The following is a 15,902-nucleotide window of genomic DNA, read 5'->3' on the forward strand; positions in this document are numbered from 1 at the left end:
CCTCTGCCAGCTCACACTGTAAGTCTCGCGAGAGCCGCACTATGACCCCGCTGCTCTCGCGAGACTTACACTGGGAGCCGACAGAGGTGCTGAACGGACCGGCGCAGAGGAGAAGGGAGCTGACAGGAGCTGCAGGAGAGGTAAGCGCTCGCTGCCAGCCCCCAGTCTGTATTATGGAAATGTAAATTGCCATAATACAGACACTGACTCGAGTATAAGACGAGTTGGGGTTTTTCAGCACAAAAAAAATGTGCTGAAAAACTCGTCTTATACTTGAGTATATACGGTATTCACCCAAATGGCTTCAATAAGACAAAGTTGATTTGATGCCTATAGTATTCCTTTAAGTGTATATAATTAGTTATGTGTTGTCTTAAAAATATGTTTTCTTTCTTTTTATTATCTCTAGTTTTGAACCTCCAAGTAGAGGTTATGACCTTAACCCACTCTAAGTGTGCTGTTACAGCTGTCCTCTAAAAAAAATTTCAGCGTTGGTAATAACACACAACTAGTCACCATGTGTTTATATCATTACGCCTCCTGATGCCTTCGTGGTTAGGGGTGCTTAAGCAACTTAGGCAATTTCAATTATAGCCTTTTAGGTGCTTTGAATAAAAGTTAGTCGATATGACATAAGTTGAATACACATTTATCTCCTCTACAAGGTTTTATCTTTTTTATATAGCATATACAGTATATACATATAATCTATATAATGTAAAATGGGTGATTTGCTGAATTTGCTAAAAGCCAATTCATCCACAAATATTGAAAATCAAAACGTTTGTAAACCACTGCAAAAATGAGTAAGTGCCTGAAATGTTTCATGTCAGATATTATTCTTAATCATTTTAACCATTGGGTCCAATGGATATTTTAACTATTCTTATACAAAGATGAAAAAATATTTGTTAAACGGGCATAGTGCTTTTACAGGCTGATTAAGAAGGGCACTATTAAAAGAATATGCTAAGTAAAGTGAGAGGTAGTTAGATGATTAAAACAATTAAATGCTTGGACAGTAGATTTAAATAACGCTTACAAAGCTTCTCACGCTTGCTGGCATTTGGTATGAATGGGATGCAGCTGGACCTTGTTTGTTTAAGAAGGGATTACGGAATCTCCAACACATGTAAGTGTCCTTAGTGTAAAGATGCTTAGCTGCAAACTAGTGTTAAGTAAGTTTCACAGCCCCTTCCACACAGGCTTGCGGCATGAATAGATAAATGGTATGGGCAGCTGCATCAAGTTACTTTTATTATGGTTACAGCCCATCCCACACAAGTTGGCAATTTGGTTTACAGAATAATTGTGTTACCTTTAACATGCTTGAGCTTTATTGTTGATGGACTTGCTACTGTAAAATGAATGTCTGCACTTTGAACTGAATTTCGTCGTTGCTTTAAAAATGATCTCAGCATAAACCGATTCACATTTGAATTGCTTTCCTAAAAGTCAAAGGATATTATTAAGTTTGAAGTAACTAGTATAAAAAAACAATTAATTCTTATATCCAACTGCAATCTGCATTTCCTTTTTTTTTTGTAATGTCTTTCTTTCTCTACAACCAATAGGCCTATGTTTTATATGCCATATGTGTATTAGGTTTATTTGCCATTACTTGTAATTAACGTAACACTGTGACAAAACAAATTAAACAAAAAATATATGTTTACAGATTCACCTTTTCCTTAATTTCATGCTTGGCAAGATGTAGTTCCATCTCTTTTTCAACAAGACTATAAGTATGGTTCACAAAACTGGTCATTTCCATTGAAAGTTCACCATCTATAAAAAAGAAAAGAACAATGGACATAGATTCATAGTCTATATTGGAGCCAGCTGCAATTGCAAAGTGTTCAGCAGTTGTGTCATTCAAGACTGTCCATACAAATACAAAAGACATTGCTACCAAAACAAGTTTAGTTTAATGATGCAGTTTCAGTATATACAGTAGATCATGTCCCTGCAGTCTCACAGCTCAATTTCCTGCCATTTAGTTCTTAAAGGGACACTATAGACACCGAGACCACTTCAACACATTGAAGTGGTCTGGGTGCAGTGTCCCTGTCCCCTTAACCCTGCATTTGAAATTATTGCTGTTATTCAGATACTGCAATAATTACCTTGCAGGGTTTTACTCCACCTGTAGTGGCTGCTTACTAGACAGCCAATAAAGTCGCTTCTGGGTCCTTAGCAGACTTTTGCTCTGCTAAATGAAACTGGATGTCCTCATGCTTTGCATTAAAACATCCAGTGTCAGCTAAAACCCCACAGAAAAGCATGATTCAATGCCTTGATAAGGGGAACATCTGATGCGATCTTGGTGCTTTCCACGCATGCGCATTAGGTACCCCCATCGGCTTATGTCAAGGGAGTAGGGGCAGAGGCGGATCCTGACCCAGCGCTGAGGGACATTGGCGCTGGAATCAGGTAAGTGACAGATTTTTATCCTTTTATTGACTGTGCAGGAGAGGGGGCACGAGGGGGCGGGGGGAGCAGAGGCTACTATAGTGCTAGGAATACAACTTTGTATTCCTAGTGCTATAATTTCCCTTTAAATCACTTTGTTTATGCAGCCCTTACCTGTGACCTGAACATCCTTCCTAAACACTTTCTATGAAGAGATATCTAATGTATAAACTTCCCATATTTTGGAAATTCCTATATCCTGCTCTTGTTAATGTCCAGGTAAAGCCTGCAGGAGACTCGCGTGTGTGATTAAAGTTCAATTAACAGAGCAGAAGATAAAAAAAACTTAGACAAACTTAGAAAGTAACGGGGCGTGGCTTCGACACCGACTAAGATGGCTGCTTAGAGTCTGAGCTCCGCTACACCTCACCCCTATGAAGCGATCTCCCATACGCAATAGAACACAAATGGGCCGTAGCCGCCGCACAGATAACCCACAGACCCCTAAGAACCCACACTCAAACCCACAGCAGGGGCCGATGGATGGTTTTCTGCAGCCGCCTCGTGAAACACCCGGCGAGACTGAGAACCCGGGCCCAAGCCCGACCACGCGGTTACCTACCTCGATGGCAAGTGGCGACTCCCCAGCCTTGGACCGGATCAGCACCGAACTGAGGACCATGGCAGCTGCCATGGCTGCCATGGCTACTAAGGCTGATCTCCTCACCCTCACCACCACGATCCAAGACGCCATGAGAGCTGAGATGGCTGGGCTGCGGTCGGAAGTGGGAGAGCAGGCAGGCCGTATACAGGCCTTGGAACACTCTACTGCCTCACAGGCTGCACAGCACGCGGCTACCGACCTTGCTGTCTCCAGACAGGGAGACTTAATCCTCCACATGCGACGGCACTTGGAGGATCTGGATAATAGGGGCCGGAGGCACAATGTCAGGATCCGGGGGATCCCGGAGACTGAAGGGAGGGAGAATCCCCAAGACCTACTCACGGAGCTCTTCACGAGCATACTGGGCGCCGAAGCTCCTCAAACATTTGCTTTTGAACGTGCACATAGAGCATTACGACCACGGGCGGCGGATGATGGCCCAAGAGATATGATCTGTTGCCTCCAATCCTTCCCTGTTAAGGACATGATCATGAAAAAGGCCAGGACACAGCCCACATGGCTCTTCCACGGTACTCCCATATCCCTATATAATGATCTTTCTCCACTCACTCTGGAAGCAAGGAGGGCGCTCCGGCCGGTGACAACAATGCTCCGTGAAAACAACATCACCTACAAGTGGGGATTTCCTTTTGCACTGATGGCACGCCACCACAATACCTGGATATCGGCTAGATGGCCTGAAGACGTTCCACGGTTCCTACAAGAGCTTAATCTACCACCTACTCCGGTCATGAATTGGATCCTAGGCCCTCAAGGGCAGGAACCTAGGCAGAGGGGTGCTCCCCGCAGACGCGGAGGCGGATCTCCAATGGGTCGACCATACCAGCGTCGTCGACAGGGTTCCGGGGACCAAGCTGAGTAAGTACTGTCCTCCCCTACCTGGGTCACCCCTTGCGCCCACCGAGCTGGGTCCGCATCCCCCCCCGTGTGACATTGGAGCCTCCTGGGCCAAAGGTATCATCACAGGGCTGATGTGGTTACACTCTATTTGTTTGGGGGGGTGTGGGTACTGGGGGTTCCGGGGCACCGTCCCTATGCAGTAATCTTTATGCCTGTATTGTACCCCTTGCCCCTTGCCAGGACAGTGTCAACGTGGGGGCAATTGGATCCTGTAATCGCAGGACTGCACTTCTGGACGCTGGGGGTTTTGGGAGGGGGTCTTGGGGTGGCATGCATTGGACTATAATTGCAGGCATGGATGGTGTGGGGACTTATGCCTACGATGTGTTTTACTCTGTGATTGGGTCTCACCACTCCCCATATGCTCTTGATTGCCCCGTCCCCCCCCTCCCCCCCCCCCTCTTTTTCCTTTCCCCCGACTAGACAAAGGTATCAAAAGTCAGGAATAAAAAATACAAGCCACATACAATATGTATAAAAATAAATAAATAAAAAGAGGAATAAAGAGAAAAGAAAGAGAAAGGGAAGAAACATAATAATAAATAAACGACTCCTCTATAAAAATTCACACTGTAAGCAAGACTTAGGATATATTAGTCAGAGCAATAAAGGATACGCCAGAATATGCATGTCTCCCCCCCCCCCCCCTATAAATAAATAAAGCAAACAAAAAAAAAAAACAAAAAAAAAAAAACAAAACAAACAAAAAAAATAATAATATGCAAAAAAAAAAAGTATATTCCCTGTATATCCCCCCCCCCCCCCCCCAGCTACCGCATTATAAGCTTACTGTCTATCGCGCACTGTACTTTCTATTTTTACATTTTGTAACTAGGGCTGGAGTGCCCCTTACACAGGCTTACTTGCACGTGGGTCTCACTACTTTCCACCCACCCTTTTATATTGTTATTGTTTCTTATTATGCTCACAGTACCATGTCTCTAGCGGTACTCACAGTGTTGTATATCCAGCGACACTCTGAATACTGTCTCCAATGGTACTCACGGTATTGTATCTCCAATGACACTCACAGTGCTCTGTCTCCAGTAGTGTTCACAATGTTGAGTCTCCAGTAGCATACTCAGTACCGTGTCTCCAGTAATACTCGCAGTATTGTATCTCCAGCAATGCTCACAGTAATACGTCTCCAGTAATGCCCACAGTACTGTGTCTCCAGTAATACTCACGGTAATGTGTCTTCAGTAATACAGCAGTGTATAGCCAGTAATGCTCACGGTATTGTGTCACTGTATTCTCTGTAACGTTCACAGTATTGTGTCTCCAGTAATGCTCACAGTAATGTACCTTCACTAATACTCACAGTATTGAGTCTCCAGTAATGCTCACAGGATTGTATCTCCAATAATGCTCATAGTAATGTGTCTCCAATATTGCTCAAAGCATTGTACCTTATGTAACACTCACAGTATTGTGTCTCCAGTAATGTTCACAGTAATGTGTCTCCAGTAATACTCACAGTATTGTGTCTCCAGTAATGCTCACAGTACTATGTCTCAAGTAACACTCACGGTAATGTGTCTTCAGTAACACAGCAGCGTATAGCCAGTAATGCACACGGTACTGTGTCACTGTATTGTCTGTAGCACTCACAGTATTGTGTCTATAGTAATGCTCACAGTAATGTGTCTCCAGTAATACTCACAGTATTGTGTCTCCTGTAATGCTCACAGTATTATGTCTCCAGTAATGCTCACAGTATTGTGTCTCCAGTAATGCTCACAGTAATGTGTCTCCAGCAATGCTCATAGTATTGTGCCTTCTGTAACACTCACAGTATTGTGTCTCCAGTGATGTTCACAGTAATGTGTCTCCAGTAATAATCACAGTATTGTGCCTCCAGTAATGCACACAGTAATGTGTCTACAGTACTAATCCCAGCATTGTGTCTCCAGTAAAGTTCACAGTACTGTGTCTCTAGTCACACTCACGGTATAGTATCTTTGGTAACACTCATAGTAATGGGGTTCCAGTAATGCTCACGGTATTATGTCACAGTATTGAATCTCCCCCCCCCCCCCCCCTTAGACACCAGGTCCCCCGACGACGACTATGCATATGACACGGGGCAGGCTAGACCTCTATGGCTATTTGGGGCCTCACCTGGTAGGGATACAGGACAGAAGTTGTGGCGCTTTGTTATTAACACCGCTTAAATTACATAGTTACTGGCTTTTGAATTATTGAATTATTGTATTATTATCATCCATGGGCTACGGTTATGCCCTTATGGCTGTTCTATTATTCACGCATACAAAAAATTTTTTACAGATCGCGCTAATTTGTACTTCACGTAACACATTGTCAGGGGTTGGGGTGTAGGGACCCTCCCAATCCCATACATACTCTAACACTCTTGTCTGGTGCCGAACCGCACATCCCAACACGCACTCGTGCTTACCCTACACGGCGGAACCTGGGGCCTCCTGATACCTGGCCTAGCTGCCGGTACGGACTCCCTTTGCCTCCGACCGTAGCACGAGTCACCCCCCATAAGGGGGTGGATCTTCTGGGACGCCTTCTGTCTCAGCTGTAACACCCGTTGCCACGGGCGTTTACTTCTCTTCTCTAATCTTCTCTCCTCGTTCTTGAGTCTCTCCCTCCTCTGACCTACCCCCTCCTGCCCTGCACCCGGGGTGGTCTGTCCCTCTGGGCCTCTCCTTGACCCGCGCTAGGGCGGTTGTGACCCCCCCTGGATTTGCCCACCTAAGGTGACGGGAGGGTATACTTCATTACAATGGATCCCGGAAAGGGGAGTGCGGAGCCTGGTGCTTATCGCCCTGCTCCCTTGTCTGTCCGCACTATTAACTGCAGGGGCCTGAACATACCTGAGCGACGGACCCATCTACTTCGAGAATTAAAAAAGAATCATATCTCGGTGGCGTTGCTACAGGAAACGCACTTCCGAACTGGGGCAGCTCCCAGATTACATAACAAACATTTCCCGATCAATTATTTCTGCGATCATCCAACATCGCGGAAAGCAGGGGTGGCCATCCTAATAGCAGCGCACCTGGACTTCCAGAAGCTGGACAGTCAGCTTGATTCACAGGGACGCTATCTTTTTCTGAAGGGGACGATCTCGGGCATGATGTACACGTTTGCCACGGCCTACGTACCTAATGCCCGACAAGCTCAGTTCCTCAGAGGAATGCTGAATAAACTAAACAACTTCTCGGAAGGTGCACTCATCCTGGGGGGGGATCTCAACGCATCCCTGGACCCCATCATGGACACCTCCACGGGACATAGCAGTATCTCCCATCTACACTTGCGTTCTATGAAACGGTCGCTGGGAGATATGGGTCTGGTAGACTGCTGGAGGGCCCTTCACCCCTCCACCAAAGACTACACCTATTATTCGGCGTTGCATGATCGGTACTCCCGCATCGATTATGTTTTTATTCGCCAACTGGGCCTACAGAGGCTCATCTCCGCTACCATAGATCCAGCCACGTGGTCAGATCACAACACGGTCACAGTGGACCTTGAATCTCCTCTCTATCGGCCCTCGTCGTGGTCGTGGAGGCTGAATGAAGCCCTTCTACTCGATCCTGGGACACGGACCCAAGTTGCCCAAGCTTTAGAACAGTATTTCCAAGAAAACGACGTGCCGGAAACCTCTCCAGTGTCGATTTGGGAGGCACATAAAAGCGTTATTAGAGGCACACTCATCCGAATAGCGTCCCACAAAAAGAAAGCAGCTGCACTCGAAATGGCGGATCTATACAAATCAATATCAGCTCTAGAACAGCAACACAAACACTCTCACCTAATGGAGACATATGGGAAACTCATGCAGGCCAGACGACAACTGAAGGATCTTCTCACAAAACGTTATCTCAATTCCCTACAACGCAATCGGGGGTTCTTCTATACTCATGCCAACAAGGGGGGGAAATACCTAGCTCATCTCCTGAAGGGGAATGCCCCCCGTTCACAGGTTCGCAGCCTACGCCTCTCTTCGGGCACCTCCACGATCTTCCCGGCTGAGATAGCTGAGGAATTTAAGAAATACTATCACTCACTTTACAATATACACGCGACAGACGACGATGTTGCTGCACTTGACGAAGGCATCCTGACGCGGAACTACTTGCGAGAGTCGGTGGAGAGGACGATCGGCCCCGATACAGCAGAGACGCTGGACGGGCTGATCACTGAGGAGGAATTAAAAACGGCCTTGAAATCGACCAAGACGGGCAAGGCACCGGGCCCAGACGGATTTTCCGTGGGGTACTATAAAGCATTCTCGACCATACTGTTACCTTGGTTCACGAAGGCTCTGAATGCGATAGCTACAGGGGAGACCTTCGGAACGGAATCCCAGGCTGCTATTATCACTGTCCTGCCGAAACCGGGAAAAGACCCCACGATATGTAGCAATTATCGCCCAATTTCCCTTCTAAATGTGGATGCTAAGCTATTTACTAAGGCACTTGCAACAAGACTCAGATTTGTTCTACCGGCACTCATACATATGGATCAGACAGGATTCATCCCCGGCCGAGAGGCAAGAGATAGCACCCTGAGGGTATTCGCAATTCAACATAGAGCGCGCACGCAGGGACAACCTCTCCTCCTCCTCTCCACCGACGCTGAGAAGGCGTTTGACAGGGTAAAATGGCCATACATGCTTACCACCCTTGGCGCTATGGGGTTGGGACAGAGGTTCCTCACATGGATACGGGCGCTGTACCACAATCCGCGGGCCGCGGTTCGTGTGAATGGGGCGCTAACGGCGGATTTTGCAATCTCCAACGGCACAAGGCAGGGATGCCCACTGTCGCCCCTGCTCTTTGCCATGTCCTTAGAACCCCTACTTCAAACTATTCGACAACATCCAGACGTTAGGGGATACTCGTGGCGAGGGGTGGAACATAAAGTGGCCGCATATGCGGATGACCTTTTGTTCTTCATTTCCTCACCTCGCGTCACCATGCCCTGCTTGATGGCCGCGCTTGAGCAATTCGGCACAATATCAGGTTTCAAACTTAACCTGTCCAAATGCGAGGTACTTAATATTACCATTCCGGAAGCTGAATATTGGGCTTTGGATACCCTGTTCCCCTTCCGCTGGTGTCCCAGTAAAATGAAATATCTTGGGATATGGCTCACGTCGGACCCGAGCGACCTATACCCTCTAAACTTCCCTCCACTCTTGAAGACGATCCTGGCGGACCTGGAAAGATGGGCATACCCACACGTTTCATGGTTTGGACGAATCGCTGTCCTTAAAATGAATGTTCTACCCAGGCTCCTGTATGCATTTCAAACTCTACCCTGGGCCATTCCTCCACATTTCTTCTCCACACTGAGATCGGCAATTCTCCGCTATGTCTGGAAAGGCGAGAGACCGCGGCTCCGCCACGATCTACTTTGCTTACCACGATGCCGTGGGGGACTGGCATTGCCAGATTTTAAAAAATACCACCAGGCCACGACCCTCCAGCGCATCCTGGAATGGCATGCAACCACGCACCAGAAACAGTGGGTGACACTGACTAAGGATGGGCAGGAGGCACAACTAAAATACGCCATCTGGGCGGGAAGACCTATGGCAGTTGACAAGGGGAACTCGGTAGACATCATAACACAAACGCTCATCAGCTGGAAACACGCGAGAGAACAACCGCATGTCTCGCCCACACCTAGTCCCTTACTCCCCATCATCCATAACCCGGCGATAGGCGGGGGCATCCCACCAAGCGCATGGCCCTTTGCAGAGAGCCGCACCCATGTTCCCATATCCACAGTCCTGCGTAATGGCGCCCTGAAATCCCTGGATTCCCTACTGGGACAATCGCCACGGACGCCTCTGCTCACACTACGTTATATGCAGGTACAGCACTACTACAATAATGTACGCAACAAGGAGAAACTACACAGAGACCTCACCTGGTTTGAACGGCGCTGCGAAAGGGGCTCATCGCTGGGAAAACCTATATCCACCCTCTACCAACACTTGGTGGTGGGACACTTGACAGAGAATAATGTCTTCCGCAGGCAATGGGAGACTTTGTTAAGTACTGCCTTTACGTCCCAGCAATGGGAAACTGCGCTGCTCTGGCAGCACAAAAGCTCCGTCTGCACTCAATACCAGGAAACGAACTATAAACTACTGGCCCTATGGTACCGGACACCCATATTACTCCATAGGATTTTTCCAACGACGCCCCCGACATGCTGGAGGTGTCTTGAGGAAAGGGGCACGATCGTACACATTTGGTGGGACTGTCGCCTTATAGTCCCATTCTGGGACATGGTCAGGGATGCGATCGTCGAAATCTTGGGAGCGACGACGGAATGGACGGCGGCGCTAGCCCTCCTACATATTTCGACGCTGTCAATTGCTGGATACAAAAAATCGATCCTGCGCCATCTCCTTAATGCGGCCAAAGCATTGATCCCCCTATACTGGAAGAAGACAGAGATTCCCAAGAAGGAAGAATGGATTCGTAGGGTGGAGGAGATTCAGGGAGCGGAAGCTACTCGGGCCTCGTTGCTTGGTAGGGGGGACAGACATGCGGAGCAGTGGCAACCATGGTTTGCATTCATATCTAATGGCCACTGAGAGTTGGAAGAAAGGGCACCTGGCCCGGCGGGGTTTGACCACCCCTACCCTCCATATCCTCCCTAAACCATCTATAACTGAACTTGGGAGCAACTCTCCTATCCTATTCTACTCTCTCTCTCAATTCTTTTTCTCTCTCCATCTATATATTCTTGATTCTTCTCTAGGATCCCTAACTGTTACAAACGCATGACTATAATACACGCTAGATGTGGTGACACATTTCTATTAATGTAGGGGCCGGGCGATTCGGCCAGGTGGACATTGGGTTTGCCTCACACTGCCTCTCACGGAATTGGTTGAGGGTTTAGGGTCTCATACACAATTGACTTGAGTGGAGATGTGGTGTTTAGTAGAATAGCGGCGGTCCGCATGACCGCTAACGCACGCACATACTCCTACAAGCGGGTGACGCAGTGCCTCATAGCCACACGAAGACCCATGATATCTAGCTATACCCGACCTGGACTGCACCTCGCTATAGCGACGCTAATCACAATGCCTCACGTACCCCACCACAACTAGTAGGGTACACTTCAGACACGTAGCGCACTACACAAAGGTGACCTCTAGCTGTCCGCTCTGTTATGCGGCACATTAGGATGGTATCATTATATGTTGAACGCTGTTTATAACACTACGTCTTCCTTGCCGAATATGTATATGTCATGTATAATTCTGTATGTTAACAGTTCACTTATTTTGTATAATACTTTTTCAGGTTTCGAGCAATTAGGACCTGCGAGTCCTCGCTCACGAATATGTCTGTACACTTGAACCTCTGACCTCGTATCATACTAATAAAACAGATTTATTAAAAAAAAAAAAAACTTAGAAAGTAACATAAGAAACCATTTTTTTCATGACAAACAAAAGTGATTTAACTCCTAAGTAGCAGACTGCAGAGGCATGTTGGGCATAAACATGATCTATACACCAAAACTGCTTCATTAACCCCTTAAGGACCGGACTGTTTTTGCGATGTTGTACATTTGCGACCAGGCATCTTTTTACACTTTTGTTGTGTTTAGCTGTAATTTTCCACTCTCTCATTTACTGTTCTCATACAAATTATATATTGTTTTTTTCAGGACAAAAGGGGCTTTCTTTACATACCATTATTTATATAATCTCATCTAATTTAATTTAAAAAAAAATGAAATAATATGATGAAAAATTGAAAGAAATACATGTTTTTTGACTTTTAAGTGAAAAATCTTTTACTCATCTACAAAAGTGAATAAAACAAAACTGCTAAATAGATTAAAAATGTTGCCCTGAGTTTAAAAATACCCAGTGTTTACATGTTTTTTGCATGTTATAGGGCTATAAGTACAAGTAGGATATTGCGGTTTCAAAACATACATTTTTAAAATGTATCAATAGTGACATTGTAACACTATTATCTGTCATAAATCTCTGACTAACACCCCACATGTACATATTTTTTTTAAAGTAGACAACCCAGGGTATTTAATATGGGGTATGCCCAGACTTTTTTAGTAGCCACTTAGTCGCAAACACTGGCCAAAGTTAGCGTTCATATTTGTTTGTGTGTGAAAAAAGTAAAAAACTAAATTGAACGCTAATTTTGGCCAGTGTTTGTGACTAAGTGGTTACTAAAAAAGACTGGACATACCCCATTTGCAATACCTTGGGTTGTCTTCTTTTGCAAATGGTATGCCATCATGGGGGTAATTCTCATTTCTGGGCTACCATACGCTCTCAAAGGCAACGTAACCAACCTGGCCATTTTCAATGTAAAAATATTTGACCCATATTTTTGACCCTTTAACTTTCAAAAACGCTATAAAACCTGTACATGGGGGGGTACTGTTATACTCAGGAGACTTTGCTGAACACAAATATTAGTGTTTCAAAACTGGAAAATGTATCACAACAATTATATCATCAGTAAAAGTGCTGTTTGTGTGTGAAAAATGCAAAAAAAAAAGTCACTTTCACTGACAATATCATCGCTGTGATATGTTTTACTGTTTTGAATCACTAATATTTGTATTCAGCAAAGTCTCCCGAGTAAAACAGTACCCCCCATGAACAGGTTTTAGGGTGTCGTAGAACGTTACAGGGTAAAATACAGTGCTAGCAAATTAAATTATCTGGACTTTCGACCTGGGTTTGCAGGCAGGTCCCTCAAATTGCAATCAATAAAATTACTTAATTATGTAAAAATATTACATAAATACACACGTAGAATTTAAATATATATGCATATTTAGATATTTGAAGTCTACATGTATATTTATATAATTATTTATGTAATTTTGTATATGGACATATATATATTTCATATTCTTTTTATTTATTTATATATACATAGATATATATACAATTTCATTCTAAGTGTATTTTGATATAAATATATATATATATATTAATATCAAAATACAGTTAGAATAAAATTTCATATAGATATATAATTTTTTTTTTTAATTATTATTTTTACATTTTTTTATTTAATTTAAATTACTTATTATTTGTATTTTATAATAATATATATATACAATATATATAGTTATTATATATATATGATATATATACGTTTGTAATTTAATTCTAAGTGTATTTTTATATTAATATATGTACATATTAATATAAAAATACACTTAGCATGACATTATATATATATATATATATATATATATGATATATAGACATATATTATATAGGTATAATATATGTCTATATATCATATATATATATATATATATATATATACACATTGTGACCGAAAGCAAGGAATTGTGCTGGAGGGAATCTATATACCTCCCCAGATTTTGCAAGGATCCTACTTGGTGTAATTAGCCCCAGGGAAATGTGTTATGTTATAATGAATGTTGCACTTTAAATATGTGTATATTTGGGCCCTGGGGTGGAGTACTTGGAGAGTAGGGTGGGCCAGTGCTCCACTCCACATTTTGGAAGTTGCTTGTAACCTACAGGTGAGAAAGTCCAGTTCCAGAGTTTGAATCCTAATCTAACTCACCTGAAAAGGATTGTCAATTACCAGTGCTATTAAGTACTCCCCTGCCAAGGAAGGGGGGAGATTGTGTTTGGTTTCTGTGAGTGGAAACAGAGAGCTGAAAACCTGAAACAGTAAGGTTGTTTATGTTGGGAAATGGACAAGCCATCCAACCCAGTTAGCTGATTATTTTGTTTAGTTAGTGCTCAGAAGAGCAAGGCTTTTGTTTTGTATATTTTGTTACCTTTATACCTTACTGTGCATTTATTTTGGAGCCACAATAAAAGAGCAATTCCTTTTACCTCATCCAGCGTGTGAAGTGTCTCTAAAGCCTGAAAAGACTGTGTGTAACACCCCAATCCCAGGACAAGGTACCAAGGGAAAGGAGTACTTTTGTCACAACATATATAATTTTTTTTTTTTTTTTTATTAACATTAACTTAATTTTTTTTTTTTTTTATGATTTTACACTAGCAGGGAGACTGCCTGTCAGCACAGACAGTCACCGTGCAGGCAGACACATGGACACCTATTGTGACCATGTGGTCGCTCTGTTGAGCGATCACATGGCCCCAGGGGTCCAAATCCGCCATGGGGAGACTGTCTGGGCTGCAGACAGTCTCCCCACACTGGGAGCACCGCCGATCGCCGCCGGGGGAACGACGGCGATCGGGTAAGTAACTAAGACCGTTAGGACGGTTCTGGACCGTCACCGGTCGGCAATGCAAAAATGCCGATGACGGTCCTGACCCGTCCTCGGTCCTTAAGGGGCTAAGCTAAAGTTGTTTTGGTGCCTATAGTATAGCTTTAAGTGGGCAAAGTCCAACTGGTTAAGGGCAAAGTTTACAGCAAGGGGCAGGATTAAATTGCAGGGGTGAAGCCTAGTGCCCCATAATCCGAAAACTTAACCAGCTGCTACTGTCTTCCAGTGCTATAGTTTTCTTAAATATTACATTTTAATATGATTTTCGTTTCAGACTTACTAATAGCATCTTTACCTTTATATTTTGCTGATCTTAGTTTCCATCTTCTGTTTATATTAGATAAAAATTACAAAAATAAGTGCTCTCTATCTGTGAATAAGCTGCAGTTCATCAACAAGGTGTTCCCTCAACCTTGTGAAAAACAAGACAAATATATAGAAAAGGGTGAACAGCGCTAGCAGTATACAAAATATATATATTACATACGTAATTGGAGATACTTCTCGGTGGTATAGCTTAAAAGAAAAAACAAAATACAATAATAGTGCAATATATTTTGCTGGTATAATGGATGATGGAGTAATATATAATTCTCACTCACACTTTGGAGAGCTTTATAAGCTCAATTTCAAGGGCCTGGATGGAATAATCCCCGTCTGTGGATTTCTTGGTGTGCAGTCTTCTAGGTGAACTTATAGGTATGGATTTTCGTGGTATATAGAACGAAAAAATAAAAAGAAACCAATGGTATAGATAGTAGGTATATGTACAACGCAAATAGAAAAGATCCTACTTACATATACTAGAGCAATGGACCTGCTCTAGTTTCAACAGCTTCAGGTGGAACAATCCCCACCTTTGGATGTAATGGACCCAAATGTAGCAGCAGCAAGATGGAGTAGGAAGTAGGACTAAGATAGACTGGGTATATATAAAAATGTATATACTTTATTGTAACAAATATTTAAAAGTGGAATAACAAATATATAAAATACCAGTCAGAATAAAAAAAGTCTGTGGTTCTTCCTCACTTAACGCGTTTCGCCGTGGCTTTTTCAAAAGTGAATGCTTGCTGCAGGGGGTCCTCTCGGTTATAAATCTTCTGTAATTGTGGAAATGGATTCCGGTGTGTATAGTGTGTCACTTCCAGTTTCGTCGCGATGACGCGGACGGAAGACCTTCAGGCGCCATTTTGGATATGGGCAAAGAGTCCGTGAGTGCCCAAAAGACGGCACAGTAGTATACAAATGAAAGTAATATGTTAAATAGGTATTTTCACATAGAAAATGATGGATATTATGCCAGCATAGGTGTTTAAACAAAGTATTTATGTAACGTTTACATAGGTTGATATGGAGCACAACTGCAGATTTCTTAGGACTTAGATTGTTGATTAGGATACTTAGAGAATAGAATAGGAACTGTGTATTCAATAATGTAAAATATAGGTACTGTATCTTTAATTACTTCGCTGTTGGTTTAATTGGAGTAAGCAGCTTCCGATATACATGCAATCTAGCACATTGGTGTTTGCAAGTTTTAAGGAAATGGAGGAAGTTAGAAATGAAGTTGTAACAGGAGTGATTCGTTTTGGAGTTAGAGATAGCAGGCCTGGGAGCAGCTGTA

General features: G+C 43.7%; 1 protein-coding gene across 1 annotated transcript in view; it reads right to left on the reverse strand.

Annotated features, from left to right (window-relative positions):
* Nucleotides 1-1,298: 1,298 nt before the first annotated feature.
* The window catches only part of LOC134612022 (uncharacterized), an 81,809-nt gene continuing 67,205 nt past the window's right edge, over nt 1,299-15,902 (reverse strand). Inside the window, exons 5-6 of the mRNA XM_063456419.1 lie at nt 1,685-1,788; nt 1,299-1,448 (exon numbers count right to left, since the gene is read on the reverse strand). Of these exons, the coding sequence (XP_063312489.1) occupies nt 1,299-1,448; nt 1,685-1,788 (254 nt within the window). The remainder of the gene's footprint in view (nt 1,449-1,684; nt 1,789-15,902) is intronic.

The sequence above is a fragment of the Pelobates fuscus genome, chromosome 1, assembly GCF_036172605.1.
Source record: "Pelobates fuscus isolate aPelFus1 chromosome 1, aPelFus1.pri, whole genome shotgun sequence".
Classification (NCBI taxonomy): domain Eukaryota; kingdom Metazoa; phylum Chordata; class Amphibia; order Anura; family Pelobatidae; genus Pelobates; species Pelobates fuscus.